Source organism: Meriones unguiculatus, chromosome 11 (assembly GCF_030254825.1).
Source record: "Meriones unguiculatus strain TT.TT164.6M chromosome 11, Bangor_MerUng_6.1, whole genome shotgun sequence".
In the NCBI taxonomy this organism is placed as follows: domain Eukaryota; kingdom Metazoa; phylum Chordata; class Mammalia; order Rodentia; family Muridae; genus Meriones; species Meriones unguiculatus.
In genome coordinates, this window is record NC_083359.1 from 65,648 (window position 1) to 93,599 (window position 27,952).

General features: G+C 43.8%; 1 protein-coding gene across 1 annotated transcript; it reads left to right on the plus strand.

Annotated features, from left to right (window-relative positions):
* Nucleotides 1–7,601: 7,601 nt before the first annotated feature.
* Tekt1 (tektin 1) lies at nt 7,602–27,486 on the plus strand. Its single transcript, XM_021641671.2, has 8 exons — nt 7,602–7,955; nt 9,600–9,806; nt 14,343–14,508; nt 16,871–16,999; nt 17,543–17,686; nt 20,216–20,438; nt 22,693–22,889; nt 23,496–27,486. Exons 2-8 carry the CDS (start codon nt 9,617–9,619, stop codon nt 23,701–23,703), a joined length of 1,257 nt encoding a protein of 418 aa, XP_021497346.1. The 5' UTR covers nt 7,602–7,955; nt 9,600–9,616; the 3' UTR covers nt 23,704–27,486.
* The last annotated feature ends 466 nt before the right edge of the window (nt 27,487–27,952 follow it).

Below are 27,952 nucleotides of genomic sequence, written 5' to 3' on the forward strand. Positions count from 1 at the left end.
CTTCCCCAGTATGTTTCCCAGCACTTTCCAATGGTTCCTACACCTTTTCCTAGAAGCAATGCTTTCTGTCAAAAAGATATGTAAGCTCCCCCTGGACTGAGTCTAATTGCTATTTGATATTTCTCTGTGTATGTGTTTAATAGAGAAAGAGTCATGGTCTTGATTCACTGAATTTTTTTTTTTTTTTTGAGACAAGTGTCACTTTGTTTCTTAGACAGGGTGAGAACTTGCTATGTAGTTCTCAGGCAGGCCTTGAACTTGGGATTCTTCTGCCTCAGCCCCCTGAGGGCTGACGTTCATATCTGGCTCTGGCTTTTTATATTTGAAGCTTCCAGGCATAGTAACATTACATCAACATTAGCTGGGCGGTGTGGCACTCACCTGTAATCCCAGCACTTGGGGAGGCAGAGGCAGGTGGATAGCTGTGAGTTCGAGGCCAGCCTCGTCCAGGACAGCCAAGGCTACACAAAGAAACCCTGTTTTGAAAAAACAGCAACAATAAAATTACATTAATGTTAATATCAACAAATTGCATGGCTTCTCCTTTTACTAATTTAATTTTTTCAGGTTCCGTAGTCACTGAAGGAAGGAGATAAACTTCCTTCTCCATGAAGGTATCTATCTGATTATGTGTGAAGCTGACCATGAGAAGGGCAGGTCAGTGGCCTCCACTCTCCAGGGAAGCGTCTCTCAGTAGGCTCTGCTTTGGCTGTTTGTACTTCATCAGCATCGGGTGCTGTGTCCCATAAATGGCAAAAAACAAACCAATAACACAAGCAGCCCAGTGCACCCTTACCCCACCTCATCTTGACTTTCAGGCAGCTTTATGTGCCTCTGAGATGTTAATCCCCAAGGCTGAAATCCAAGCTGATTTCCCCCTGAGCTGCCAGGGCCAGCAGTGACGATGAGCAACCAGGCACTGCGCTTCTTCTAGAGCACAAGGGCTCTATTCACCAGGCACGAAGTCACAGTACAAAACGCCATTCTTGAATCACATCAGCAAAGGAAATGGGTCCAAGTGCAAAGACAAACTTGGACTCGTGTTCTGTTCCCTGCTGAAAGTGAAACCTGAGGGAAGGAAGGCCACAGGAAGGAGAGAGCAAGCACTTGTTCTGGAGTGCAACTGGGTAGGTTGCATTGGGGTCTGGGATGCACCTTTTCCCAAGCAGACGGGGGCTGGGACGCAGATCTTCTAGAGAGATGCTGTGAGTGCTCACCAGTAGGCCTTTCAGTGCTGTCGGGAGACACAAGGCCAGGCCAGGTAGCCCAAGAAGATGCACATCTGTATTTTCCATGGTCTGGACCACAGACTGCCTGGCCCATGTGAGTGCCAGGGGATAAGTATTTACTAAGAGCATGTGTTCAACACCCTGAGCTGTGCTTTAAAATAAAACATTGACAGTCCTGATTTATGCAATCAGCATGTCTGTAAAGTTTAAGATGACTGACAGTAATCAGTATGTAATCTTTACTACGAAATTCTGATTTTAAAATGCCTGTCACAACTTTAGAGATTATGCTGTGATTCAGTCTTTGGAGGAAAGCTTGGGCCACACCAAGACTCGTTACCATCTTGATCTCTTGCAAACTTGGCCTTTGGGTCTAGTCAATGTACCAGAGAATTTCTTCATAAAGAATGAAGACAACTCTATATCCAGACACACTCTTTTGAGTGTGGAATTCTCTTTTTTAGGAGCTGTTAGCCACAAACTTCATGTAAAAAAAAAAAATTCTTCAAGGGGGACAAAAAGCTCTCCCATTTTCTTTTTCTGGAAGCTTCAGGTATCTGCTTTATAAAATACACTCCAGAGCTGGATATAATAGCCCATGCCTGAAAGTCTAGTAATTGAGAGGTACAGGTAGGTGGATCTCCATGAGTTCAAGACCATCCTGATATACATGAAGGTTCCAGGCCAGTCAAGGAAACATAATGAGATCTTATCTCAAAAAAACAAAACAAAACAAAACACAAAGATGGGCTGGAGAGATGGCTCAGTGGTTAAGAGCGCTTATTGCTTTTGCAGAGGTCTTGGGTTCCATTCCCAGGACTCACATCAAGCAGCTCACAACTGCCTACATCTCCAGTTCTATGGGGTCTCTGATGTTCTTTTCTGGCCTCCAAAGGAACTTTCTCAAACACAGTGCATGTAAAGTTATCCAGGCATACACACACAACACATGTTTTTAAAAAAAGTCTTTAGCCAGTTTGTGGTGCACATGCCTTTAATCCCAGCATTTGGGAGACAAAGGCAAGTGAATCTCTGAGTTGGAGGCCAGCCTGGTCTACAGAGTGAGTTCCAGGACAGTCAAAGCTACACAGAGAAATCCTGTCTCAAAAAAAGTCTTTTAAAATCCCCAAATATACTTGTTTAATACCCCCCTCTCTGTGTGTGTGTTCAAATTGGCTCATTAATTTAAGAACATTGCTAGCTGTCTATTTTATGCCATGTACTCTTCCCAATGTTACCCTAACTGTCTCTAAGGCGATGTTTAGTAAAAATAATGTATTGACTGTATGTGATGTAGTTCCCTAGGACTAATTAAAAAATAGATTAATTTCAGAAGAAATCTATTATTATTATTATTATTTTGTCTGAGACGATTTTACTGTGTAGGTCTGGCTGTCCTGGCGCTTGCTCTTGTAGACCTGCCTGCCTCTGTCTCCTGAGTACTAAGATTAAAGGTGTGGCCACCACTATAGACCTTAGAAGGAATTCTTTCCTTTCTTTTCTTGCTCCTCCTCTATAGAACTGGCAAGGACACTTCTTTACTTTGGGTTGGAGAGTTGGTGCAGTGGTTAAGAGCACTTGTTGCTTTTGCAGAGGACCTGGGTTTGATTCCCAGCACCTACATGGTTTACAGATATGTGTAACTCCAGCCCTAGGGGTTCTGACTTCCATAGGCATCAGGCATGCACATTGTGCACATGTCCACATACAGGCAAAACACTACACACATAAGATAATAATATAAGTTCTTTTAAAAAATTCTTTGTCAGCCCGGCAATGGTGGCCCATGCCTTTAATTGTAGCATGTGGGAGGCAGGCAGATCTCTGATTTCGAGGTGAATATGGGCTACAGATCAAGTTCCAGGACAACCAGGGCCACACAGAGAAACCCTGTCTCAAAAAAAATTATTTGTTTCAGTTGAGGGGATGAGAACTAAATAAAAGGAAATTACGTTTATAGTAAGTAGACAAATAGGAAATGTCATCACAGAAATAGAAACTTAAAATAATTGAATGTTCTTAGAATATATTTGAAATCAAGTCGTTCAGGACTTATAACACAATGGAAGCAGTAAAAACAAGCAAACAAAAACAATGAACCTAAATGAGAACTGCTCACTTTGAAGAACATGGAGAAAACATTTGTTAAAAAATAATAGTAATAATAAGGGGCTAGAGCCATGGCTCCCTCAGTAAAGTCTTTGCAGTGTATGCACGAGCCCCATTTGTATTCCCAGCATCTACTGGAGAAACTGGGCATGGCTGTGCACAGGCCATTATCGCAATGCTAAGAGGCAGTCCAGCTCAGCCAGTACGCTCCAGGTTCAGAGAAAGAACCTGTCTCAAAATATACAGGAGAGGTTCTCAAAAGCACCACCTGGAGCCAGCTAGAGGCAGAGGGAACTTGGTCTTTCAACTCAGCACAGCTGTGGCAGTAATTCACTCTATAAGTGTTATTCTATTCTTTTTATTTATTACCTATCCTTTATTCTCCACTCTTGCATGTATGAGGCATGATAGTTTTCCTCTTGTTTTTGGATTGCTCAGTTAGGTGGTAGGACTGTTGTTTATCTTTCTTTACAGAGTTTACTGTAAAGCTTTCTTCACCATACTCAACCCCATCTCACACATCCCTCCCTCTTATTTCACTTTTTTAAACTTTTGTTTTTTTATGTGTGTGGGTGTTTGGTCCTGCATGCATGTCTGTGCACCACCTATATGAAATGCCCGTGGAAGCCAGAGGAGGGTGTGAGGTCCCCTAGGACTGGAGTTGCAGACAATTGTGAGGCATCATGTGGTGCTGAGAATTGAACCTAGGTCCTCTGGAAGAACAGCCAGTGCTTTTAACTGCTGAGCCATCTTTCCAGGTCTACTACTTATTACTTCTTCCTGTGTTTTCTTTCTCGTATCCATATACCCTTCTAGTTTTAATTTTTAATTATAAATTTCCATAAATTTAATAATCTCTAAAATCTGTGGAACATAACAGTATCCCAACGTTCCTCTCCCAGTTACATTATCACTTCAATTGTTTGCTTTTCAAAGTTTATCTGATTCTTAATTACTTCTTTCCCTGAACTTCTGCCTCCCACTTCTAACCTTATTACTTAAAATCTGAGCATAAACCACATTATCCTTGTTTGTTTGTCTTCCAACAGTTACTGTAGGAACTAAAGTTGTTAACTTGCTAGTACAACATTCACATAGCATGGTCACCTTCACAACTAACATCCTGCTCAGGAGATAAATGTGGAGTCTACAGTAAGCACTCTGCGCTTCCAGATCAAGAAGCTGTTTTCTGAACTACATACCCCAACTCCACCATATTCAAGTACCATTTCACACTGCAAATACTTGACTGAAAGATAATAGCAAGTAATCAAGCAAATAAATAACACTAGAATTGTCTTTCTTATTCCTTATAAGCTTAGGGATGCAGCCTGAGAGTGAGTAATCACCTTTAGTCATTTTCTCTGAGTTCTACTGGCCCCTTTTCCTACATAGTTTTTCAGTAGACTAAAACAGGAAAAATTATCATCATAGCATGTAGTACATTATGACTGACCCTAGTACCAAGAACCTGCTTAGCAATTTTGATGTTAGTTTAAGATAAATCAGATATGTTGCACCTTGGATGAAAGTCACTTTGCCCTGACCATAGATAACCCCCCTCCCTCTAAGTCCCACCAATCTTGTCACTACCCTTTACCATCTCTCTCAGGGAAAGTCACTAGTAAGCCTCACTGTGCATGGCCCCAGATCTGTCTGCTGCTGCCATTCTAATGGCACCTTGAAGTCTTTTACACAAATTTTTCCAGAAACAAAGCTTAAGTAAGAATGATATTATAAACAATAATGACTTCAAATCAAGGGTAGATCACCTCTCTCCAAAGAGGTAATGGCCAGGCCCAACACTCGTTTATTGAGCGAACTTGGAAATAAAGGGCCCCTTTACTCTCCACACTTCTGACTCAAGTTATGAAATGGACGAAGAACTAACAGTTGAGAAGTACTTAGTTGAGTATTTGGGAAACAAGTGTTTTACATTCGAATAGATTTCAGTGGACACTTGCTATTGCCTCACCTGTCCTAGCATTCAGTTACAAAGGAAACCATTCAAATTTCTTATTTCCCTTTTCAAGTGCACCAAACTTACAGAGCGGAAGGAAAAAAAAAAAGGAATTACCCCCACCCCTGCCGTGTGTGTGTGTGTGTGTGTGTGTGTGTGTTTGTTCATGTATAAAGGGTGCACATCAGTGCATGTGGAGGCCTGAGGTTGATATCTGGCCTCTTTCTTCATGGAGGTAGAGTCCCAGCTGAGCTCAGAACTTGCTGACTAGACTAGTCTAGCTAGCCATCTTGCTCTGGAGATCCTGTCTTCACCTTTGGAAGGCTGGAATTACAGGCTCACATCCATGCCAACCTTGTATTTATGTGGGCTATGGGGGATCTGAACTCAGGTCCTCATGCTTGTATGGTAAGTACTTTATCCATGGAGCCATCTCCTCAGCCCAGGAATGTTTTTTGATCTTCTGAAAACCACAAGATGAAGGGGTAGACAATATAAGAACAGCAAACTTCAGAGGGACTGGTCCACTCATTTGATGGACCCAGATCACTTAAATGTTTCTCAATAGCCATCCCATATTTCCCACTAAACTGATGTAATCAACGATTTTGAAGTCTTCCTTGAACATCAGGAGAGTAGAGGTCTACTCTGGCTCAGTACCAATTGATGATTCAGTAGTTAAGAGCAAGTTTTGCAAAGGACTTGAATTTCGTCCCCAGCACCCACTTTGGCGGTCTCACAAGGGCCTGTAACTACAGCTCCACATTATCTGACACCCTCTTCTGGCTTCTACAGACATTGTACTCATGTGTACAGACCTACAGAGACACATGAATACACATAATTTAAAAATGTTTTAAAACTGAATTCCTGTGAAGTGCTTTAACATACAAAAGGCATGAACGTGATCTGGGTTATTTATTACATAAATTCAAATATATAACAGACAAGAAAGCTTTATAGCAAATAAATGTTTAAACAGCAACTGCAGACAATAGTAAATTTTGGTTTGTATCAATGTCTTATACTTATGTGCTTTACACATATTAATTTATAAAGCCCACTGTTTCATGGCAAATAGTGTTATCCCTATTGTATTTATTTCACTAGCTACATGAGGGCATATGGTGATACGTTATAGAAATGTGTTCTTAGACTATTTTGTCATTGTGTGACATCACAGAATGTACTTATACAAGTTGAGATGGAATAACCTACCACAGGGCTAGGCTGTGTGATATGCACATACATACTATGGCTCCTAGAGCCATGATGGACAGAAAAACATGAGACTGACTCAAAAGCCATAGAAATGGTGCAGAGGCAAGAAGGTGAGCAGCACCTGGCATACAGCTTTACACTCAGCTTTTGTTTTCAGCAAGTAGGGATGCACTGTAGAGCAGTGACTACATAATAACCCAGCAAACATACCTGGAACAGTCATTTTCCTGTCCAGATCCACAGCTATTGTACTCAGGTTTCTTAACACACCTGAGATGGCCTCACTGCTTCCTTTATCTCATGACTTGCTGAGATTTTTACCTTTGCTTTAGTTTTTCTTTTTCTTTTTTTTCAAAATCTGCAATGTTAGTACCAGCACCCCTCCCATAAGTATTCTGCTCTTATATAAGATATGTTTTAGTTAGGTATATAATTTCAGATTTCAATTTTTTTCTGTAAAAAAATTTTAAGGGCATCAGTCTAAACATTGCTCTAAATTAATAACCTGAGCTGGACATGTAAAGCTTGTTACTGTTTCAAAATTCCTTTCTGTCTTTGAATTAAGATAGTCTACCAGAATTAAGAATATTGATACATAAAAGGTGAGTGTTAATTTCAAATAGGTCTTTCAGATTTGAGTCCTCAATTTAAGGGCCTTACTCTGGCATGCCAGAGATGACCTGCATGGGCCACTACGCCCAGCTCCTCACTGCTTTTACATTGTTTGTAATCAACATTGAATTTTATGCCTTTGTTTCATCTTATTCACTTTTATGGTTGCTTTGTGCCACACAGTTCTAATTTCTCATTTCCAGAAGTAGTGCAAGTCTTTTAAAATAAATGTGCTGCCTGTAACATGAACACTTCGAAGATGGTGCAAAGCTGTGTTAAAACTCAAGGCCTTGACACCAAATGGCTGTTCCCCGAAAGTGTAACTTTGTCTCAATCCACAAGTTTCAAGAGTTCTGGACTGAGGAAAAGCTCTTTGCTTGGTGAATTTTACACCTTCGCGGTAAGATCCCAGTCTGAAGCCCATCTTGCCTTCTGTCTGGAGCTGGTGTGTGCTGCCAGGTTTGCTGGTCCCGCCCTCCTCAAAGCTCCTCTTCGGCTCAGAGCAGCAGACACCACCGAGACCGACTCCGCAATACATCTGCAGAGTCAGAGACTCTGGGACGGGGAACCACGAGTGACCCGGTTGCTACTCGGTGTCTGGCATTTCCGAGGCAGGATGAGTTCGCGGAATATCCACCCATCGCAGCCTCAAGTTCTTTGCACAGGTCTCGCTTTTGCAGCGCGCACATTCGCGCTTGCGCAGTCTTCTAACAAGGGCGCCTTCCGTGTCCAGTTGCCATAGAGACCGCAGTTTTCTCTCCCAGTTCTCTGAGAGCCCGGAGCTTCAGTTGGGGTTAGCCGTTTGTGTTCTTTGAGGTACTGAGGTAAGTGAACCCCGATTCACTCCCGTGGCCCCTTCTCCCTACCCCATTAGCCCTGATTTAGGTCCCCTCTCAGAAGATTACTCAGACTTGTAGCAAAGTTACATCTCAGGGAGCCAGGCTAAGACAGTCTTGGAAGAGGCCAAAGGAGGGACTGGACTAGGGAGCTCAGGAGTATCTGAGGGGTCTGCGCGGGCCCCCGGTGCTCAGCCTAGTCAAGATCTGACTCCATCCTTGTTTGAGAAGACTTCAGAGGCTTCTAGGGTAGGGGTTCAGCTTTGTCTATGGAAGACAGATGATGGTCGTTCAGAGCTGAGGAACCACAGTCTTTCCATGACTGTCTGCCTCCACCAGCTGCCTTCTCCTGAGTTCCTCTACTTTGTCACATAGAATGCCCAGATGTCGGTTTTATAGCTGTCACATTTGTTTGTCTAGAGCACATGTCTGGGTTTATGTATTTGGAAGAACACTGCTTGTTTTAGGGTTTTCATTGCTGCGACAAAACACCATGATCCGAAAGCAAGTTGGGAAGGAAAGAGCTTATACTTCCATATCACTATTCATCAATGAAGATGGTCAGGGCAGGAACTCAAACTGGGCATGGACCTGGAGGCAGGAGCTGATGCAGAGGCCATGGAGGTGCTGCTTACAGGCTTGCTCATCATAGCTTGCTCAGCCTGATTTCCTCCCTCCCTCCCTCCCTCCCTCTCTCCCTCCTCCTCCAACTCCTTCCTTCCTTCCTTCCTTCCTTCCTTCCTTCCTTCCTTCCTTCCTCCTTCCTTCCATTTCTATCTGAGACAAGGTTTCTCTATGTAGTTCTGGCTTTCCTGGAACTCACTCTGTAGATCAGTTGGTCTCAAACTCCACAGAGTTCTGCCTGCCTCTGCCTTCTGAGTGCCAGGATTAAAGGCATGTGCCACCACTGCCCAGCTCAGCCTGCTTTTTTATAGAACGCAGGACCACCAGCCCCGAGGTGGCACCATCCACAATAGGCTGGGCCCTCCCTCATCAATTACTATATAGGAAAATGTCCTACAGCTGGATCTTATAGAGGCATTTTCTCAACTGAGGTTCTCTTTTTGTGGATAACTCTAGTTTATGTCAAGTTGACACAAGACTAGCCAGCACACCACTCTTTGGTCCAGCAAGTCCCATGAGAACTCCATGTCTCCAAAAGATGCACAGGAGAATATTAATAGCATTCTTGTGATAGCCCTAAGTGAGACTAGTCCATGTAATCATATGCAATAGAAAAAGATAGATTTTTATATAGTTACCTTGTGCATCACATAGTGATGAGAATAGATAAGCTACACTATAAGCAATCACTGTTATGATAATGTTAGATAAATGCACCAGATGCTCAAGAGCACACTGAGTATGATTGAAAACCTGAGGAACTTATATGGAGCATTAAAGGTCAGGTTGGTGGTCACCCTGTGCGGCTGGGAGTGGCAAATTAGAGGCTAAAACAGGGTCTGGCGTATTGGTAATATTGATTTTTTTGATCTGGGAGCTAGCTACACAGAAATGCTTGGTTTAGGTTATGAAAACTCATGTTTCAGTATGAGTGTCACATTTTGATGATGGTGATGATGGCAGAAACTGCTGCTTTTATTTAATGCAAAATGGTTTGTATTTGATCAGGACTTTGGAAATCTGAAATGGCCAAATTACTTCAGTCTCCATCCAAGTTCCTTCCTGAGGAATGGTATATTGCTAACAAAAGACAGTACCACAGGGCAGCTACCCAAAGGTCCCAGTCTGAACGACTGGTGTCAGAAAGCCAGAGGCTTGTGGATGAAATTGAGAAGTCCACCAGGAAGTCTCAGAGCGATGTGAACAAGAAACTTGGTAAGAGATGTGCTTATTACGCTTGTGACCTTATCCTGATGAGGCTATTGGGGGCTATCTATAGTGCCATATTTACTGTGGCAATGTACCATTCTAGAAGTATGGGAGTGGGCAGAAATGTTCATTCTGCAGGTTCTGTTTGTTTAAGACCAGTGAAATAAGACAGACACAATAACACCATCTGATTTTCAGCCATCTATCACTCATTCTCCAATTTGATTCCCATCCATTGATAGCATGTATAGACCACACATGAGCAGGCTCTATGCTTTCATGGGTTCCCACCTTGAAAGGAGAAAAGATACAAAAGTCATTTATCAACATAGAGCCAGATAGGTGCTGAGTGAAGAAAGCTAAGCTGGGTGTGGGGCAGGCACTGGATGTTCCTTAAGATAAACATTTTAGCTGGGTCTTTCATAAAGAACAATTCACTCTGAACAATCGCATGCTGAGAAATAGCATTTAAAGAATGGCGATCTAAAATAAAACAATAAACTTAAAAAATCAGTAATCAGCCAAACATTTAAAAAATTTCAAGTAATTTTCACTCTGTAGACTGGGCTGGCCTTGACCTCACAGTGATCCTGGTGCCTCAGCCTGCTGAGTCCTGGGATTATAAGAAAGAGCTAAAGTTTCTTCCCCTACCAGAAGGGAAGAAAAAAAGAAATGAAAAGCGCCAAGTACTGGGGAGGAAGTGGAGCAGTGAGTGGCACATTGGCACCCTTGCCGCTGGTGGAAGGGTTGATTGGCACAACTTTAGACAGTGGCCGAGGCACCTACCAAAGCCGGTGTGTGTGACCTTTCACACTGCTGCTACACTTATCTGTGAAACCTAATGTCTGTTTACTAGAGATCTATGCTGCAGGCTTTATCAGTAATAAGGTGGGTAAATAGTACCTCCCTTATGTAGCAAAGAGGCGGGCAGATCTGCAGCTTGATACAACACCACAGAGGAATCTCACAAACTCAGGAAGATGTTGACAAACAAACAAAAAACAAGAAATGAGCACATACCATAATATTTCATTTTTATAAATTAAAGAAAAATTAATTTATAGTATGAGAACTCAACAATGGTGTGTGAGAAAATGTGGATTGGAAAGAGCCAAGTGGGACCTTTCTGGATGCTCTTAATATTGTTTCCTGAGTCAGGGATTCAGTCCTTAGGAGTCTCACTCATTACACTTTGCTATATGTATAGTTTTCTAAAGATACATTTTCAATAAAAAGGTAAAATAAAACTTAAAAGTTTCTGTGCTGTCCTTGGTGGTGTGTATATATCAGGCTGATGTCTGTCCTTGCAGGGTTTCCATTTGTGTGTCCAACACACAGAAACTTGGGATGTGTTTGATCCATAAAACACCATCAGACTGGAGGACAGACAAAACACAGACCATTAGCGACACTCAACTTTCTAATCCATGGGGCACTTAGTCTTTATCCCTTTTGGCCTTTCTTAAGGATAGGAAGCTGTAGTGTGCATCTCATCTGGTCCACTTGCTTTCTTTCTGGCTGTTTTTTCCCCTTTCTTATTGTTGACCCTTCTCTTTCCATTCATCTTTTACTGGGACTCTTGACTGTTTTGCTCTTGGCTCTGTTAGCCTTTTCTTCTCTTTCCTTTCTTTCTTTTTGACAGATTTATTTTTTTATTGTTTTATTGTCTGAGTGAGTTTATGTACACCAAGTGTGTGGAAGAACCCACAGAGGCCAGAAGAGGGCGCCAGATCCTCCAGATCTTGAGTAACAAACAGTTGTGAGTTACATTTTAAGTCCTGGGAATGAACCCAGGTGTAGGCTTTCCTGCTCTGACAAAAAGGTATTCTGGGACCCAGGAGCCCAGGAAGCACACAGCTCTGAGGAAAGTTATCCCAGTGGAGGGCCACCCTGAGACATGGGAGCCCAGACACCACACAGCTCTGAGAGGAAGCCTCCTCAGCAGAGGCCTTGTAGCTCCTGGGGGAGGATATCCCCAGCAGAGTTGAGGAGCTCAGGAGCATCAGCCCTGATCCACTTATTTGCTTCTTCTCTTCATTGCTTCTTGGCTACTTTTGAAGAGAGAATCACACCAGATAGCAAATCTTATAAAAGAGATTTATTGAGAAGTATGAACCCAGGGTGTGGATGGACGAATCCAGGGTTGCTGTCTTTTTCTCTCAGTAGAAGACAACAGGGAACTAAGCAGACACAGCCTTTACAGAGTTTATTGTGTGTGTGCTGTCTGGGGGGGGGGGGGGTGTTCACCTGGTCACAGCAGGAGGAGAAAGGGCCCCGTGAAAGATGTTTCTGGAAGAGAAATATCATCAGTTGATTGACAGGATACTTGTCAGAAAGTTTGAGAAAGCATTAGTAATTAATACAAATAAAGTGAACAGGTTACCTTAAAATTTATTTTTATTTCATGTGTGTATATGTGTCTGTATATGTGTCTGTATATGTGCATGTATATGTGCATGTGGAGACCAGAAGAGGACCCTCAGAACCGGAGCTACAGGCAGTTTTGAGCCACCTAACTTGGGTTCTGGGAACTGAAACTTGTTTCTTTGCTAGAGCATAGCACTGAGCTATCTCTGCAGCCCCTGAAGTGGTTGCTATAGTAACCATCTTGCTATCTGTATGTTTCCTATAACTTAGATATACTTAGATATATTTCTTCTCCAAGAAATATGTTTCTTCTCCAAGAAATAAAGTATTTGGGCTGGAGAGATGGCTTGTGTAAGACTGCTTGCCATGCAAGCATGAGGACATGAGTTCAGAGCCCCAGGACCCACATAAAAAGACAAAGCAATGTGAGGAGCAAGGAAAGGAGAATTGTTAGGCTTTCTGCCCACCAGGTTCAGTAAGAGAGCCTGTCTCAAAGCAATAAGACAGAGAGTAATAGAGCAGGACACTGCTCCATCTTCCTCCAGTTTCTGTGTATGCATACCCCCCCCCCCACAGGTGCATATACACAGCCCAGTACAACATACACAGTCATACACATGTTATCTTAGGGAGAGGAAATTGATAATTACACAATACCTCATAAATTTAAGATTCAAATATGAAGCTACACATTCTGAATTCATTAGCTTTCATACAGTTTGCTTTATAATAAGCCATCTTTTACTTGCACTGCTTAATCAACTTGCCTTTAGTCAGGTGTGGTGGCATATCTGATAAGCCAAGTACCTGAGAGGCTGAGGTGTGAGGACTGAAAATTCAAGGCCACGAGCCCAGAGTTGGTGGCACACACCTTTAATCCCAGCACTCGGGAGGCAGAGGCAGGTGGATCTCTGTGAGTTTGTGACCAGCCTAGTCTACATAGCAAGTTCCAAGACAGCCAGGGCTACACAGAGAAACCCTGTCTCAAAAACAACAACAAAATAATAAAATAAAATAAAAAAGGAAATTAAAATCCAGCCTGAATTATAGAGAAAGATACTACCTAAACAAACAAACTTACTTCTTTGGCCTATCATAAAAATGAATATGAAGCAATGATGTGATTATAATCATATCAAAAAAGAAAGTTAAGCAAGAAGTTTATTATAATATGCTACTGGACTCAAGTGTAAATAATGTTATATATTAAAAAAATGTAAGTATACAGTAGGTTAGTATTTGATAAAATGTTGATATACATATACTGGGAGATGGAAGGACCAGAAGGCTGTTGTTTGAGTTGGCTAAAAGCAATCCTGGAGTGGAGGACACAGCTCAGCATTAGAGAGCCTGCCTACTGTACTTAAGGGCTTAGGTTTAGGTTCAATCCTTAGCCCTGAAAAAAAATGCAAATTGTCATACTTCATCATGGCATTAAATTGATGATAAATGGATACTAATAAGAGCAAATGCCAGAAAAAAAAGAGTGAAAGTATTGAAATTGTTGCTCTAAGAGGAGGCGATGGTAGGAGAGAGTCAGACACTCACCAGACTGTGTGAGGCTGTTTGACTTTCAAAACAACACACACTTATAGCTTTGATACAATTTAAAAGTTACAAGATTAGAGTGATAGCCCAGTAGTTCAGAGTGCATACTGCTCTTTCAGAGAGCCCAAGTTCAGTTCCTAGAACCATGCCAGGTAGCTCCTAACAACCTACAACTCTGGCTCTGGAGGGGTCAGACCTCTCTGACCTCTTCGGGCACCTGAACTCAAGTGCACAGAAACAGACGTGCACACACACATATACACACATGCAGACACACACTCACAAAACCACAATTAAAATATTATAATAAATCTTAAAAAAAATTAAAGAGTTATCATCCAGGTGGTGCATACCTGTAATTCTAGCACTCAGGCTGAGACAAGAGGAAAGTTTAAAGCCATCCTGGCCTACAGAGCAAGACTGCATCATAGGTAGGTAGGTAGATAGATAGATAGATAGATAGATTATTTAAAAATAGAAGGCAGTTAAAGAATTAGAGTTTAGAATGTAAGAAGAAATATCTCCCATTTTGCTAATAAGCATTTGTTTATTGCACACACACACACCCCCCACAGTCAGCTCCTCCAGGAGCAGACAAACCCAGGTGTGACTTCTCTGTGTCTTCAGAGCAGAGACTTGAGGAAGTCAAGTTCTGGAAGAAGGAGTTAGATGACAAACTTGAACAACTTATGCACGAGACAGACGATCTGCTCACATACAAGATTCGCCTGGAGAAATCCTTGGAGAGCTTTAAGGAGCCCCTACACATCACAGAGAGGTGCCTGGCCTACAGGTGAGTCACCTGCTGGAGGAGACTCAGTGCTGCTAGCAAAAGCTGACTGTGCTGAATGATGTGTTGCGCAGGCAAATCAGTAGGTGTCTGTTGGAGCTGAGATGAGACCTGTCTTGGCCATGGTGTCGGTGGAAGGAATACCACATTTTCCTCATACCTAAACTCTGCTCTCCTCTAACTAAAAATATAAGTTAGGGCTTAGTTTTCTGTGAGTGTCAAAGAATTACAAAATCAAATTAATCTTAAAGTAGTTTTTTTTTTCAGTCACGTAAGAATGTTTTGAGATTTATTTATTTTTTTAATGTGTATGTGTTTTGATTGCATGGGTGTCTATGTGCCAGGTGTAGCAGTGCCAGAGGAGTCCAGAAGAGGGTGCTAGACCCCCTTGGAACTGGAGTTACAGACATTTTTTTAACCATCAAGCAGGTGCTGTGAATTGAACCCAGGTTCTCTGGAAAAGCAGCCAGTGCTCTTAGCTGCTGAGCCATCTCTCTAGCCACCTTTCTCATCACTTTTAAGTAATCTATAAATGTTCAGTGTTTATTGGCATGGTGTGCTGTAGTATTAGGGTTCCAGGCTCTTCGTGGTTTTGTTTTTTGTTTTGTTTTGTTTTGCCTCACAGAACACAGGTTTCAATCCCTAGGCTGCCTCATGATTTGAGATGTCAGCCTAAGCTCGATACAGCCTATGTGCCCAGCAAGTAGGAGTAAATAGAGTTTGACATTCACCACTTATTTGTACTTGCATCCCATTGGGCAGAACACGCTCATATGACTCTACAAGCAGAACCTGGGAATGGCTGTCTTTAGTGGGTGCAGTCAGGCGCTGACACACAGAGCATCTGACGTCTAGAGAACAGATGGACACACGTCTGAGGGTCTATAAACCCAGGACACACGTCTGAGGGTCTATAAACCCAGGACACACTTCTGAGGGTCTATAAATCCAGGGATAGGATTATTCTCTGCTCTGCTTAGGTGATGGCAAGCCCTGATGAACTGATGTAAGTCGAGAATGCCACATCTTCCCACCTCACCCTCCTCAGTCCTGTTCCTCCATACCTGTCTCTTATAGGTGGTTTTGCTCCAGCAGAGCCCTTTCCAATCCAGCATTCTAGATTTGAAAATACTGACTTTTCATTTTTTTATTTTTTACTTTTTCAAGACAGGGTTTCTCTGTTTAGTCCTGGCTCTTACTCTGTAGACCAGGCTGGTCTCAGAGATCCACCTGTCTCTGTCTCCACAGTACTGAGATTAAAGGTGTGTACCACCACCGCCTGGCCTTACTTTTAATGTTTTGAGACAGAGGTTTGCATAGCCCAGGCTGGCCTCACATTCACTAGCTGAGGATAACTTTGTACTTTTGATCTTCTTGCCCACACCTTCCACATGTCTAGTTAAACTCTAAAGGTTCAAACCCAGGGCTTCATGAGTGCTAGGCAACCATTCTACTGAACCGTGTTCCCAGCTCCACACTGGTTTTTGAGTGAACATATCCAAATCTTGAGTTTTACAGGTCACCCCAAGTTTCAAACCTTGTAATTACAGCAGTGTGTCCCAAAAGCTTCAACATCCTTAGCTTAGCAGAGTTGTCATGACTGAGCTCCAGTGAATTCTCCTTATCTCATCTCCATTACAGGGAGGAACTTAGAAGTGCTGAGCCCTCTGCAGGTCCCAAATACATGGCACTATTTCTAAGGCGAAAGCCCAGTTCCCCCATGACCTTAGCCCTGATCCTGTGCAGCAAGCAAGCAATAATCCCCAGAGAGATTCAGAGAGCTCTTGAAGGCAAGGGCAGTGACAGGTCCCCACGCCTTGAGTGTGCTCCTAAGCCTGAGGGTAACTGCAATGCAGAGGGTGCAAATTACTGAGCATGCACTGTGCACTGAAGGCAGGAACATGCCTCCTTCATTCCTTCCTCCCTCCCTCCCTCCTTCCCCTCTCCCTTCCTTTCTTCTTTCCTTTATTTCATTCTTTTTGTTTTTTGAGACAGGGTTTCTGTGTATAGCTTTGACTGTCCTGAACTCCCTTTGTAGACCAGACTGAAAAAGATCCGCCTGCCTCTGCCCCCCTGAGTGCTGGGATTACAGGCGTGCACCACCAAGGCCAGCTTAGAAACACCACTTTCTATCATGTCTGTTCCTTGGCACACCCTATTAAGTACTCATAGTTATCCCCATTTACAGAAGGGGATATCAAGACACACCTCAGGCCCCACAGCAAGTGGCTAGGGGATCTCCCACCTCAGTACTCCAAAGCAGGGTAGAAATAACAAAGTGTCTCTGTCAGTGGCTTCTGCATGCATTTGGGATATTTTGAAGAGGCACATGCATAAAATAGTGTCCCCTGCCCCTCCGTGTCAGGGACAAGCGAATGGGCATCGATTTCGTGCACGATGTGGTGGATCAGGAGCTGGTGAAGGAGGCCGAGATCATCCGTGGTGTCATGGACCTGCTTAGGCGCACACTGGAGGAGACAACGGAGCAGATCAGGTACTGCAGACCCTCACCTGAGCGGGGGGGTGGGGGGGGGGACGACGGTCCGTCTGCGCCCCCTGGTGGAACACTGGCGTGAGGAGGCCGGGTTTCTGCCTTGCCCACAAGTGCTGCCCTAGCCGTGGCGGCTGGGCCGGGGGTGGGGGTGGGGGTGGGGGGTGGGGGGTGGGGGTAGGGGTGGGGGGTGGGGGTGGGGGTAGGGGTGGGGGTGGGGGTGGGGGTGGGGGGTGGGGGTGGGGGTTGGGGTGGGGGGTGGGGGGTGGGGGTGGGAGTGGGGGGTGGGGGGTGGCGGCATCTCACCAGGGTGACTCACTGGAGCCCTTTGCAACCACGCAGCCCCCTCACCTCAGTACAGTTTGGCAGAGAGGATTTCAGCTGAGGCTTGGTCTCCAAGCATCAAATGGCACATGTGTGCACTGGGGACATGGAAGCAGGGCTCAAGGGGAGGCCATGCTGAAAGGACCTAGTTTCAGCTTCCTCTTCCAGGGCCTCCCATGATCCTGTAGGGGTGATCAGACGCTGTTTACCTTCTTCCTTCAGGCTCAACCGCTCTGCCAAGTACAGTTTGGAAAAGGATTTGAAGGATAAGTTCACGGCTCTAACTATCGACGACATCTGCTTCTCACTCAACAATAATTCACCAAATATCAAGTATTCTGAGGATGTTGTGAGAATCGAGCCCAAGTGAGTGGGGGCTGCCTCTGACATAGGTTGAACTGGAAATGCCCCAGGTCCTCTCAATCTAACAGGGCCTCGGAGCCAGGAGGCTTGTGGCAAAGCATCTGCTGAGTGTTTTACCTTGTCCCCGCCCAGAGCCTTCTCTCACTTTAAGACTGGCACAGTATGTCCAAAGATTTACAGTGTATTCCTTCATCTGTTTATAGTTTAACAAGTGAAAGACTGTAAAAACTATAGTAATTGGTGAGTTTGCAATTCCCCATATCTAACCTTTTCCAAGATAATCAGGTAACTGTTGGTCCATGCAAACATATGCTTGTGAGGCACCGTATGGTTGCTGGGAATTGAACTTAAAACCTCAGGAAGAGCGAGCAGCCAGTGCTCTTAGTAGTTTTTAAGTTTTAAAAAGGCATTTATTCATATATGTGTACTGATGTGTGGTTACACTCGTGCACATGTGGAGGTCAGAGGGCAACTTGTGGGAGTTGGTTCCTTTCTTCTACCATGCAGGTTTTGGGGCTCCCACTCAAGTAGGTGAGCTTGGTGGAAGGCAATTTTACCTGTTGGACTACCTCACTGGACCCTTAACTTGCATTCTCAATTTGTATTATATCATAGGACTAATTCATTCATTTTTGATTTTTAAAATTAAACATGCATACATAAATACATACACAAATAACAAATACACAGTTCAATGATATCATTGTATTAGTATCTTTTTAATAATTAAAAATTATTTTATGTGTGTTGGTGTTTTGCTTATATGTATGTCTGTGAGATGGTGTTGGATCCCCTGGAACTAGAGTTATAGACAGTTATGAGCTGCCACGTTGGTGCCGGCAATTGAACCCTGGTCCTTTGGAAGAGCAGCCCATGGTCTTAACTACTGAGCCATCTCCCCAGCCCCCGTATTAATATCTTTTTATGTATAAAAAATAGAAAGATAAAGTACTCCAAATTTAGCCTCTCAGAATAATAAATGTTTATTATCTCAGACCTTGGATGGGTTGAGAGGCCAGGCACTGCTTAGCTGTCAGCCTGCATCAAGGCGTCCTTGGGAAGAAGTTAGACTGGGTGCTGGGGCTGCACCCCTTGAAGGCTCGACTTCTACTTGGAGCAGTTGGCTTCCAAGGTGACTCATGTGGTGATGTAGGCCTCAGTTCCCAGATTTATGAACTTTTCCAAGGACAGTTTCATGACATGCAAGCTGGCTTCTCCCATCTGGAGTGATGGAAGAAAAAGAAAGGCAAAAAGGTGGGAGGGAGAGGGAGATATAAGAAAAGCTATGATGCTTTTTTTTTTTATGTGCATTGATGTTTTACCTGCACGTATATCTGTGAAGGTGACAGATCCCCCTGGAATTGGAGCTATAGACAGTTGTGAGCTGCCAAGTGGGTGCTGGGAATTGAACCCAGGTCCTTTAGAAGAGCAGCCAGTGTTCTTAACCACTGGGCCATCTCTCCAGCCCTGCTCTGATGCTTTTTAATATCCCAGTTTCAAAACTGGTATCTCATCTTTGGACTTGTGAGAAAAAAGTTGGCAAATTTGTTCTTATCTTCAAGGCAAAGGAGATAGGGATCTCTGGGGACTAGCCATGGCCTGCCTCTAGTCAATCCTCAGGTAGTTCCCAGGCATGGAGGGAATTCTGTCCCCTCTTCCTACCCCCCCTTCTTTGAGACAAATCATTGTAACCCAGGTTGGCCTGGAAATTGAGATCCTCCTGCCTCAGCCTCCCTCAGTTCCCTTTTGCCTAATATTTTGTTTTTACTCTCTCAAAGTACACACTCTCTTGACTTCTAATAAGGTTGTTTGTCTGATTTTTATTAAATAACATCATTCTGTGTTGTGTGTGTGTAACATTTTTAGAAAAACAGAGATGGCTCAGTAGTTAAGAACACTTTGCTGCTCTTGTAGACAACATGGGTTTGATTTCCAAAACCTAAATGGTGGCTCACAACTGTCCATAATTCATCAGAGAATCTGATGTCCTCTTCTTACCTCTGTGGGAGCCAGGCATACACGTGGTGCACAGCCATGCATGTAGCAAAACACTCATACACAGAAAATAAAATAAACTTTCAAGTAACATTTAAAAAATATTTATCAAGGTTGCTAACAGTTCCTCACCAAACTAGCCATCTGTTCAACTCCTGGCTTCCTCTCATTCAGTGAGCTAGCTTATAATTATTGTTATGTTTGTATTCCATGTTGATATTCATTGTCTAGCTGTGTGATTTTGATTAAGTTTGTTTCGCTGAGCTTGTTTTTACCTCTGTAAAGTTGAGGTCATAAAAGTAGCTCAGTAGGTTTCCTGGGGATGAAGTGAGGGTGCCATCTTTAGGGTGCCATCCCATGTCAGAGATGAGAGATTTCCAAAGATAGTACCTTCGTGTTGGCTATGGCCAGTGGAAGAAACACAGTGTATGTACTTGTACGGTGGAGGTAGCTTAGTTTTCAGTAATTCTCAGGAATTGCCCTGGCTACCCTAGCCCTTATGTGCTAGGGTGAATGAGTGAGAAACCTGTATTTCAGCTCAGTGAGTCTGGAGGACTGGCTGGACTTCTCCAATGCCAACGTGGAGAAGGCAGACAAGCAGCGGAACAACTCTATGATGCTGAAAACCCTAGTGGACCGAATCCTGTCCCAGACGGCCCATGACCTGCGCAGACAGTGTGATGTGGTAGACGCAGCATTCGTAAATGGGCTGAAGGAGACCAAGGATGCCAGGAACAAGCTGGCTGATTATCTGGCTAAGGTGAGATTCCAAGGGACACACTGTAGTCATGAGGTCTTAACATGGAAGCATAAATGTCTATGTGTGCTAGATCTCTGTTGACGCGCTGCAGAAAACAGGTCTGCAGGAAGACAGATCCCAGAGGCTGGGGTCTGTGCACAGCCTTAGAGCCTCCTCATGTCACATGAGGAGAATGGCTCTGGACTCATATGAGCCGAAGCACCCAGTTTCTCCAAATCTAGCTCTGGTCTCTGGTCAACTGTCCCTGCTAGTTCACTGGCAAATGGCTTTTTGCCAAAATAAAAATTCTCTGAGGTTTAGAACTTGCAGATTCCCATGGTGTAAATATTCCTACTGTGGTCAGATTCAGACTCCCTGTTTAAAGAGAGCTGGCAGAGTCACTGAAAATTTAACCATCAGAACCCACAGGAGCCAGCTCCCACACACCTTCCTTCCTTTAGGGCCTGGAGTCCTGAGCACAGGTGGCCAGTCCACATCCTGAGTTCAGAGATATGAAGTAGAGTCTAGTGGGATAAGGCTGTGCTTTGAACTTAACCTTAACCCTAACCCACATTCCAATGTGGTAGCAGTGAGCTGAAGGGCTTAAATGTATCCTCTTTGCACCTGTAATATGATTATTAACATGGATATAAATACATAAAATTAATACGGTGGCAGTTTATCTTTAGCCAGCTAGTCACTCAAATAATGACACATGGAGATTGATCTATTTAATTAGCCTTGAGCACAATACTGAGCAATTATTACTCCATCCTGAACCTCCAAACCAATCCAGCTTTCTCCCAGCCAGAATCCCCATAATACTTGCATTTATTATTCATTCATTCACTCACTCACTCATTCACTTTACACCCCAATCATGGTCCCCTCCCTCAATACTTGGATTTTTTAATCTTCACTTGACTCCAGTTCTCTTCTCCTGATGCTTCTTGGACCTCTCCTTGTGGCTCAATCTCAATCTGAATTTGATCACCAGAACTCATGTTTGTTTGTTTGTTTTCTTTTATGTATGAGCGCTCTGCTGCATGCACACCTGCATGCCAGAAGAGGGCATCAGATCCCTTTTTGTAGATGGTGGTGTGGTGCCATGTGAGTTCTGGGAATTGAACTTAGGACCTCTGGAAGAGCAGCCAGTACTCCTATCTGCTGAGCCATCTCTCCAGCTCCTCTCCCCCTTTTTTATTGTAGAAGGTCAGAAAATAAAATAGCCAGATATGGGAGCATGTGCTTGTAATCCCAGCACTGGTAGAGACAGGTGGATCTCTGGAGCTTGCAGATCAGCCAGGCTGGCCTACTTGTGAGCTCTGGGACAATGAGAGACTCTGCTGGAAATAAAAAAGGTGGCCAGCACCCAAAAAACAATAATCGGAATTCACCTTTGGCTTCCATGCTCACACACAAGCGTGCACATAGGCATACATGAATGTATGTATGTGCACTACAGCAAAGCTCGGGTGGCACTGCCATTCTTTTCCTAGCATTCCAGGAGATGGGACTGGTGCTTGTGTGTGTGTGTGTGTGTGTGTGTGTGTGTATACATGTACCTGTACAAGGAAACAGCACCTTTCTGTTCCTGATGTGAAAGTACTTTGTAACTAGGTTGGCAGGAGGCCTTGAGCAAAAATGTGGGGCATAGTTGGTTGTATCAACTACTTTACTGTTGCTGTGATTAACCCCCCCCCCCCCCCCGGCAAAAGCAACTCAGGAAAGAAAAGTATTTATTTTTGCTGGCAGTGTTAGAGGGATAGAGCCCCTCTTGTCAGGGAAGTTTTGGCTTGATGACAGGATCAGGAGGCTAGCTATTCACATTTTCATCTACACAGGAAGTAGAAAGAGTGAGAGAGCAGGAAGTGGAATGAGATCATAAACCTTCAAAGCCTTCCTCCAGCAGGCTCCATCTACTAAACAATCCATTACCACCCAAATACCACTAACACCTGGGGGACAAATGTTCCCATACATTAGTCTATGGGGGACATTTCTCATTCAGACACTCAGTGGTCAAGCCTTTGCTGAGGGTGTTCTCCTGGGAACCCACCCCATCTGTGTCAGATTGGCAGCCAGTCGGATCCACTCCATGTCTGGGTTCCATAGTTGCTGGAGCATCTCTACTTGGGGGACAGGTGATCAGGCTGTTTGGGCTTCTGCTATGTCAGAATGTAAAATTGGGTCTTATCATACGCATGGGTCATGTGCTGTTGATTTTCAAGGAACACACCACAGTAGCCTCACCTACTCCAATCCTTTCTGTCAGATTATGAAAGAAATCGCTTCCCAGGAGAAAAACATTGAGGCTCTTGAAAATGCTATCTTGGACCAAGAAGGGCCCGCTAAAGTGGCGCACACACGTCTGGAGACCAGGACACACCGGCCTAATGTAGAACTGTGTCGTGATGTCGCTCAGTATCGGCTGATCAAGGAGATTGAGGAGATCAACCATAATGTTGCCAGGTGGGCCATGCCTTGCTGGGCCTTGACTTCAGCCTGCATTGTAAGTTGTAGGGAGGAGCTAGGCAAAGGGTACTGCTGGCTCTGTAACATTGGAAGGATGCCTTCCTAGATGGCAAGCCTGCTAACTCAGGACAAAGCTGCTGTCATTCATGAAGCAGATCTCAATATCAAGACATTTTGTTATGAAGTCCAAATCCATATATTTAGATAATATCTGCCCTTTAAAATATTGGCTTTTCTTTTTTACTGTTGAAAAAAAAGCCCAGGGCCTTGGGTTCACTATGTAAGAACTCTACCACTGAGCAACATGCTGCAACTCTAGTTTTGAGACCAGTTCTTGCTAAGTAGTTTGGGCTAGCCTTAAACTTTATATGTAGCCCAGGCTGGCTTTTAAGTCTAACCCATCCCTTGAGTGCTGGGATTACATCTAGCAAATATGTGTCAGAAGCCTGACTGTAGCCACTAGCCAGAAAGTCCTGCCTTCAAGAAAGCAAGTAAGGGGAAGAGCACTGTCAATTTGACTGAATATTTAAGCATATTCCTCTATCCCTAGAAAAAGTGATACAGAGTGAATGATGATTCCTCATGTTCTTCTCCTTCTTCCAGGTTAAAGGATATCTTGGCCCAGGCTCAGACAGAGCTGAAGGCATTGTACCGCAGGCAGCTGGCCCTGCAGGAGGAAATCCAGGTTAAGGAGAACACCATCTATATCGATGAGGTGCTGTGTATGACAATGAGGCAGTCTATACCCCCTCGAGATGGTGATGAACATGGGGCCTGGGAGGGGGGCATCAACGCTGAGGCCATCTGCTAATAGGAACCATTCATTAAATCACATCTTAAGACAGTTGTAGCTGTCCTGGACTCACTTTGTAGACCAGGGAAACCCTGTCTTGAAAGGGGGGAAAAAGACAACAGTAGTTCAGAACTCTCATTCAGATGGGCAGAACTTTGGGCAGCCTGCCAGAGACTCTTGGCAGAATAGCTCAGGCCTGCTGTGGTCAGCGACTTGGGGATAAGGTTCTGTTCTGCTGTAGCTATTAATGAGGTGGATACTTCACAGTTCAATGCATATTTCAGCGCCAGCCATGGGGATCTTACAGGACTTGGTGCCAGTGGAGGGAGCTGTTATCCTACTTGTATGCTTGGGCTGGGTTTTCTATCCAAGGCATGCCCCTCTTTCTCATGGCATGGGATGCAATCCATTTACCCCAGGAAGCATTATGAAGACTACTGGCTTAGATGACCCCTCCCACCTCGTGGCAGTTTATCACAAGTCTATGCAAGTGTCATAGAAACAGATGAAAGGGAAGGTAGCTTAAAGCTACCTTCTTCGAGTGAGTAGAAGATAGGGTAGGGCCAAGACTCTCAGTTGTTTAGTTTAGTCTGGGGGTGGAGAGGAGTAATGGTAAGCAGAATTACTTGTGTCTGTGGTTGTAGGTCAGAGAGGAAATGTCCCTAGCTCAAAGGCTAGGGGAAGGTTCTGAAAGCAGCAGTGGTCATGTGTATTTGCCGCAGTTTGCTGCAGTTTCTGATTGACAGCCTGGTCTGGGGTGGGAAAGCAGGTTCCTGCCCAGCCTTCGTCCTTTAGCACCCCCATGTGGCAGCAAGAAGTTTTACTCTCTTATTTTTCCTTCCTGAAGGGAAATCCAGTTTTGTGTTTGATTCCAGACTATTCAGTACTCACTGCATGCTTTTATTTCGTTACATTTTTCATTTTAAATATAAGTAGCAGTAATGAAAAATAAAATTCGAATGCATGCTACAGAGTCAAATTCATGCTACAGATTTGACTCACTTAGCAGTTAAGAGTAAAGATGTCAGGGGCCAGGCAAGATGGCTCAGGCCCAAACCTGAAGACCTGAGTTTGATACCTGGGACCCACATAGTGGGAGGAGAGAACTGACTCCTACAAGTTGTCTTCTGACGTCCACCCTTGCTCCATGGCATTCTTGTGCCCCCCAGCCCTTTCCCTCAAGCAAGTAGTGTGCATGATATAATTAACAAAAGACATTTCATTTTAGAGAATAAGTTTTGGGAGGGAGAGGGTTAGGAAGATAGTTCAGTGAGTAAAGTGTGAGTAGAAGAACCCGAATTTGAATCCCCAACACATATGTAAAAAAATCTACACATGTAAAAATATTAAAAGAATTCATTATAATGCCTTTAATGGAGATAAAATGAAAAAGGGGAAAAAATCTATACGTGGCAGTGTTTGTCTATCACGGAAGTTTGCCCAGTGCTAGAAGATGGAGACAAGATGATTCTGGGGGCTCACTGGACATCCAGTCTAGCCACAAAGCCAGTAAGCTCCAAATACAGCAAAAGACTCTACCTTAAAAAATAACAAGGTGAATAGCAATAAAGAACTCTGATGTTGACCTATGACCTCTGTATGCCTGCATGGGTTTTCTCTCTCTCTACCCACCCACTCCCTCAAAATTTTTGGATCTGGAGGTATATCTCAGTAGTGGAGTTCTTGTTTAACACATGTAAATTTTTTAAATTCACACATACACACAAACATACATGTATGCATATAGACATGTAAGTTCTGCAGTGAGGCATCCCTGGGGGAAATCTCCTGTGGTACCTAGCATTACTGTAGATGGAACGAGATAGCCTGTGTATAGGGAGGGCCCTGTGCTCAACCTGTCTCAGAAGGAAGCAAATTCTCAGCAACTACGAGCCATTTGGAACATCACCCCTATGTCACTGCAATTCCAACTGTTCACAGAAAGTCTCAATTTTTATAATTGTTTTCTTCCAGATTGCATGTTGCTCATGTTTCACATTGCTGGATCATTACTGCAATGATTATATACCTCTTAAAAGTTCTGATTAAGCCACTTCCCACATGCTTGCCATTTCTCTTCCAGTGAGAGCTCTGCTTGTAGACAGATTCTTGTACTGAGTCACAGTGGCTCAGGATCAGGTCTGTGTGGTGGTCAGAAGAAGACAGGGGAACTGCTCACTCACTCACCTGTTAACTAGAAAGGGCTCTCCTCCTTCTCAGTGCCCTTCCTCGAAGTGACCTGCCTTTGATCTCCATGTTGACTTTGGTACCCCGAAACCTACTGGGCAGCAGTTGGTGAGCTCACAGCAGCAGCCAGAAAACCAGGACACATGGACTCCAGTTGGGACTCTGCCAGGCATGTCTGTCTCCCTTTTAGAGCCACCTGTAGAATGAAAGAATTGGAGTAGACAGCCTAGAGCCCTTCTCATCTCTGGCACTCCTCAATTCTGGTATTATGTGGCATGAGACCATCTCAGGATATGAACCCAACTCTTAGTAGTAGGAGTTGGGTGGTCGTTGGCCGTTCATCCTTTGCTATCAGAAAGTGGCCATGCTGAGATGGAAAAACCCTCTCCAGGCCCTAATCTCTATTTGTGCTCTGTGACCCAACCACTCAGGGCCTGAGCATCACCCTCCAGAATGCCTTCTCCCTGTGAACTGCCCCAGGGCCCAGTGGAAAGTCTGTGGGTACTCTGCTACTCTGACCAGGGAAGACAAAAATATTTTCTTTTCCAGCTTAGAGGGCAGACCTCAGAACTTCAGCTGACTCAACACAGGGATGGGGTCTGACAACAACATCCTAGGGAATGGCTAGCAACATTATAGGAAAACCTTTCCTAAGCTGGGGATTTGTTTAGTGCCAGGATCTGCACTTAGACACAGCACAGAGCAGATCCATTAGTCGGCCTGTGGAAGACCCTGAATAAGTTCACAGCTTCCTGAGCCTCAGTTTTCCCATCTGTAAAGGGAGACTAATAAAATGCAGGCCAGTCCAATAAAAAAGGTCACTCAATGCAGTGTTGGACAGGCATTGTGGGAAACATTTCAGTTGTGGCAGAAATAATTTCTCAGTGTATAAATATGAAATCTAGGGACACTACAGTTTCAAGAAGGCAAATTTGTTTTTGTTCACCTACTTGTTGGTACTAATGTGGAATGAGGACATTTCACCAAGAAATCTGTTCTACACCATATTACAGGGGGCATCTGAAGTAGCCCATGACTGTTAAAATCTTTGTAGCTACAAAGTCAACCTGTTGCAGTCCTCTCTACCCACTTAAACCAGAAATCCTTTCAAGATAAAATAAGCTTTCTTTTTGCCAGGTGCAGTGGGATACTTCTTGTGAGGTAGAGGCAGGAAGTTCAGGAGTCCACAGGTAGTCCAAGCTAGCCTGGGATACATAGTGAGTCCAAGGCTAGCCTGAGTTACATAGTGAGGCACTGTAGAAATCAAACAAGAACATTATTCATAGGTAATAAAAATGTTTTTAGATGCTATTCTTTAAATCAGGTCTCATTTAAACTTAAACTTTTGTTAAATAGAACAAAAGTTTGTTTGTTCTATTTAACAAAAGTTAAATTGAACTTGACCATAATCAACATGAAAGAAAGTATTAATGTTTCACCTTTCCATGGTTCAGTTAACACAGGTGGAAGTGAAACAGGGTAGGAAGTGACTCTTTGGGAGGTAACAGGTTGAGCTGAATCATGAGGGCAGAGATTTCTTGCATGGCATTAATGACTTTCAAAGTGTCTGGAGAGCTGGCTGCTTCTTGCTGCCCAGTTTGGACATCTGCTACGAATGGGAAGTAAGCTTTCATGATACTTAGCAATTTGCTCAAAGTGTGAGAAATAAATGTTTATTAATTTCTTTTGTTTGTTGATGTTTTTGGTTTCTCTGGGTAGCCCTGGCTGAAATGGAACTCACCAAATGGCTGACACTTTCAGACACTCAGTCATTTGGTGCCCAGGTCTTGAGTTTTAACACAGCCATGCACCACCTTCAAACACATTTATTTTACAGGCAGCATGTTTATTTTGAAAGACTTTGCACTACTACTGGAAATGGAAAGTTAGAGTTGTCTGTGTTATAGAAAGAAACCATAGAGGTGGATAAGAGGAAACAAAAGCATGAAATTTAATGTCGATTTAAAACAACGTAAAAAGCAGTGAGGAGCTGGATGTCTCGACCCTTCAGCTGAGGACTCAAACCTGAAAGACCTGTTTGAGAGCTTGTTTGGAGGTTCTAGCAGGGGAGTGCAGCTAC

What these genes read in the sequence shown, in the direction of transcription:
- Tekt1 (XM_021641671.2), top strand. Translation starts at nt 9,617, where the DNA reads ATGGCCAAATTACTTCAGTCTCCATCCAAGTTCCTTCCTGAGGAATGG. An exon ending in GAGAGGTGCCTGGCCTACAG is followed by an intron (nt 14,509 to 16,870) that starts GTGAGTCACCTG and finishes CCTCCGTGTCAG; the next exon opens with GGACAAGCGAATGGGCATCG. An exon ending in GTTGTGAGAATCGAGCCCAA is followed by an intron (nt 17,687 to 20,215) that starts GTGAGTGGGGGC and finishes CCTGTATTTCAG; the next exon opens with CTCAGTGAGTCTGGAGGACT.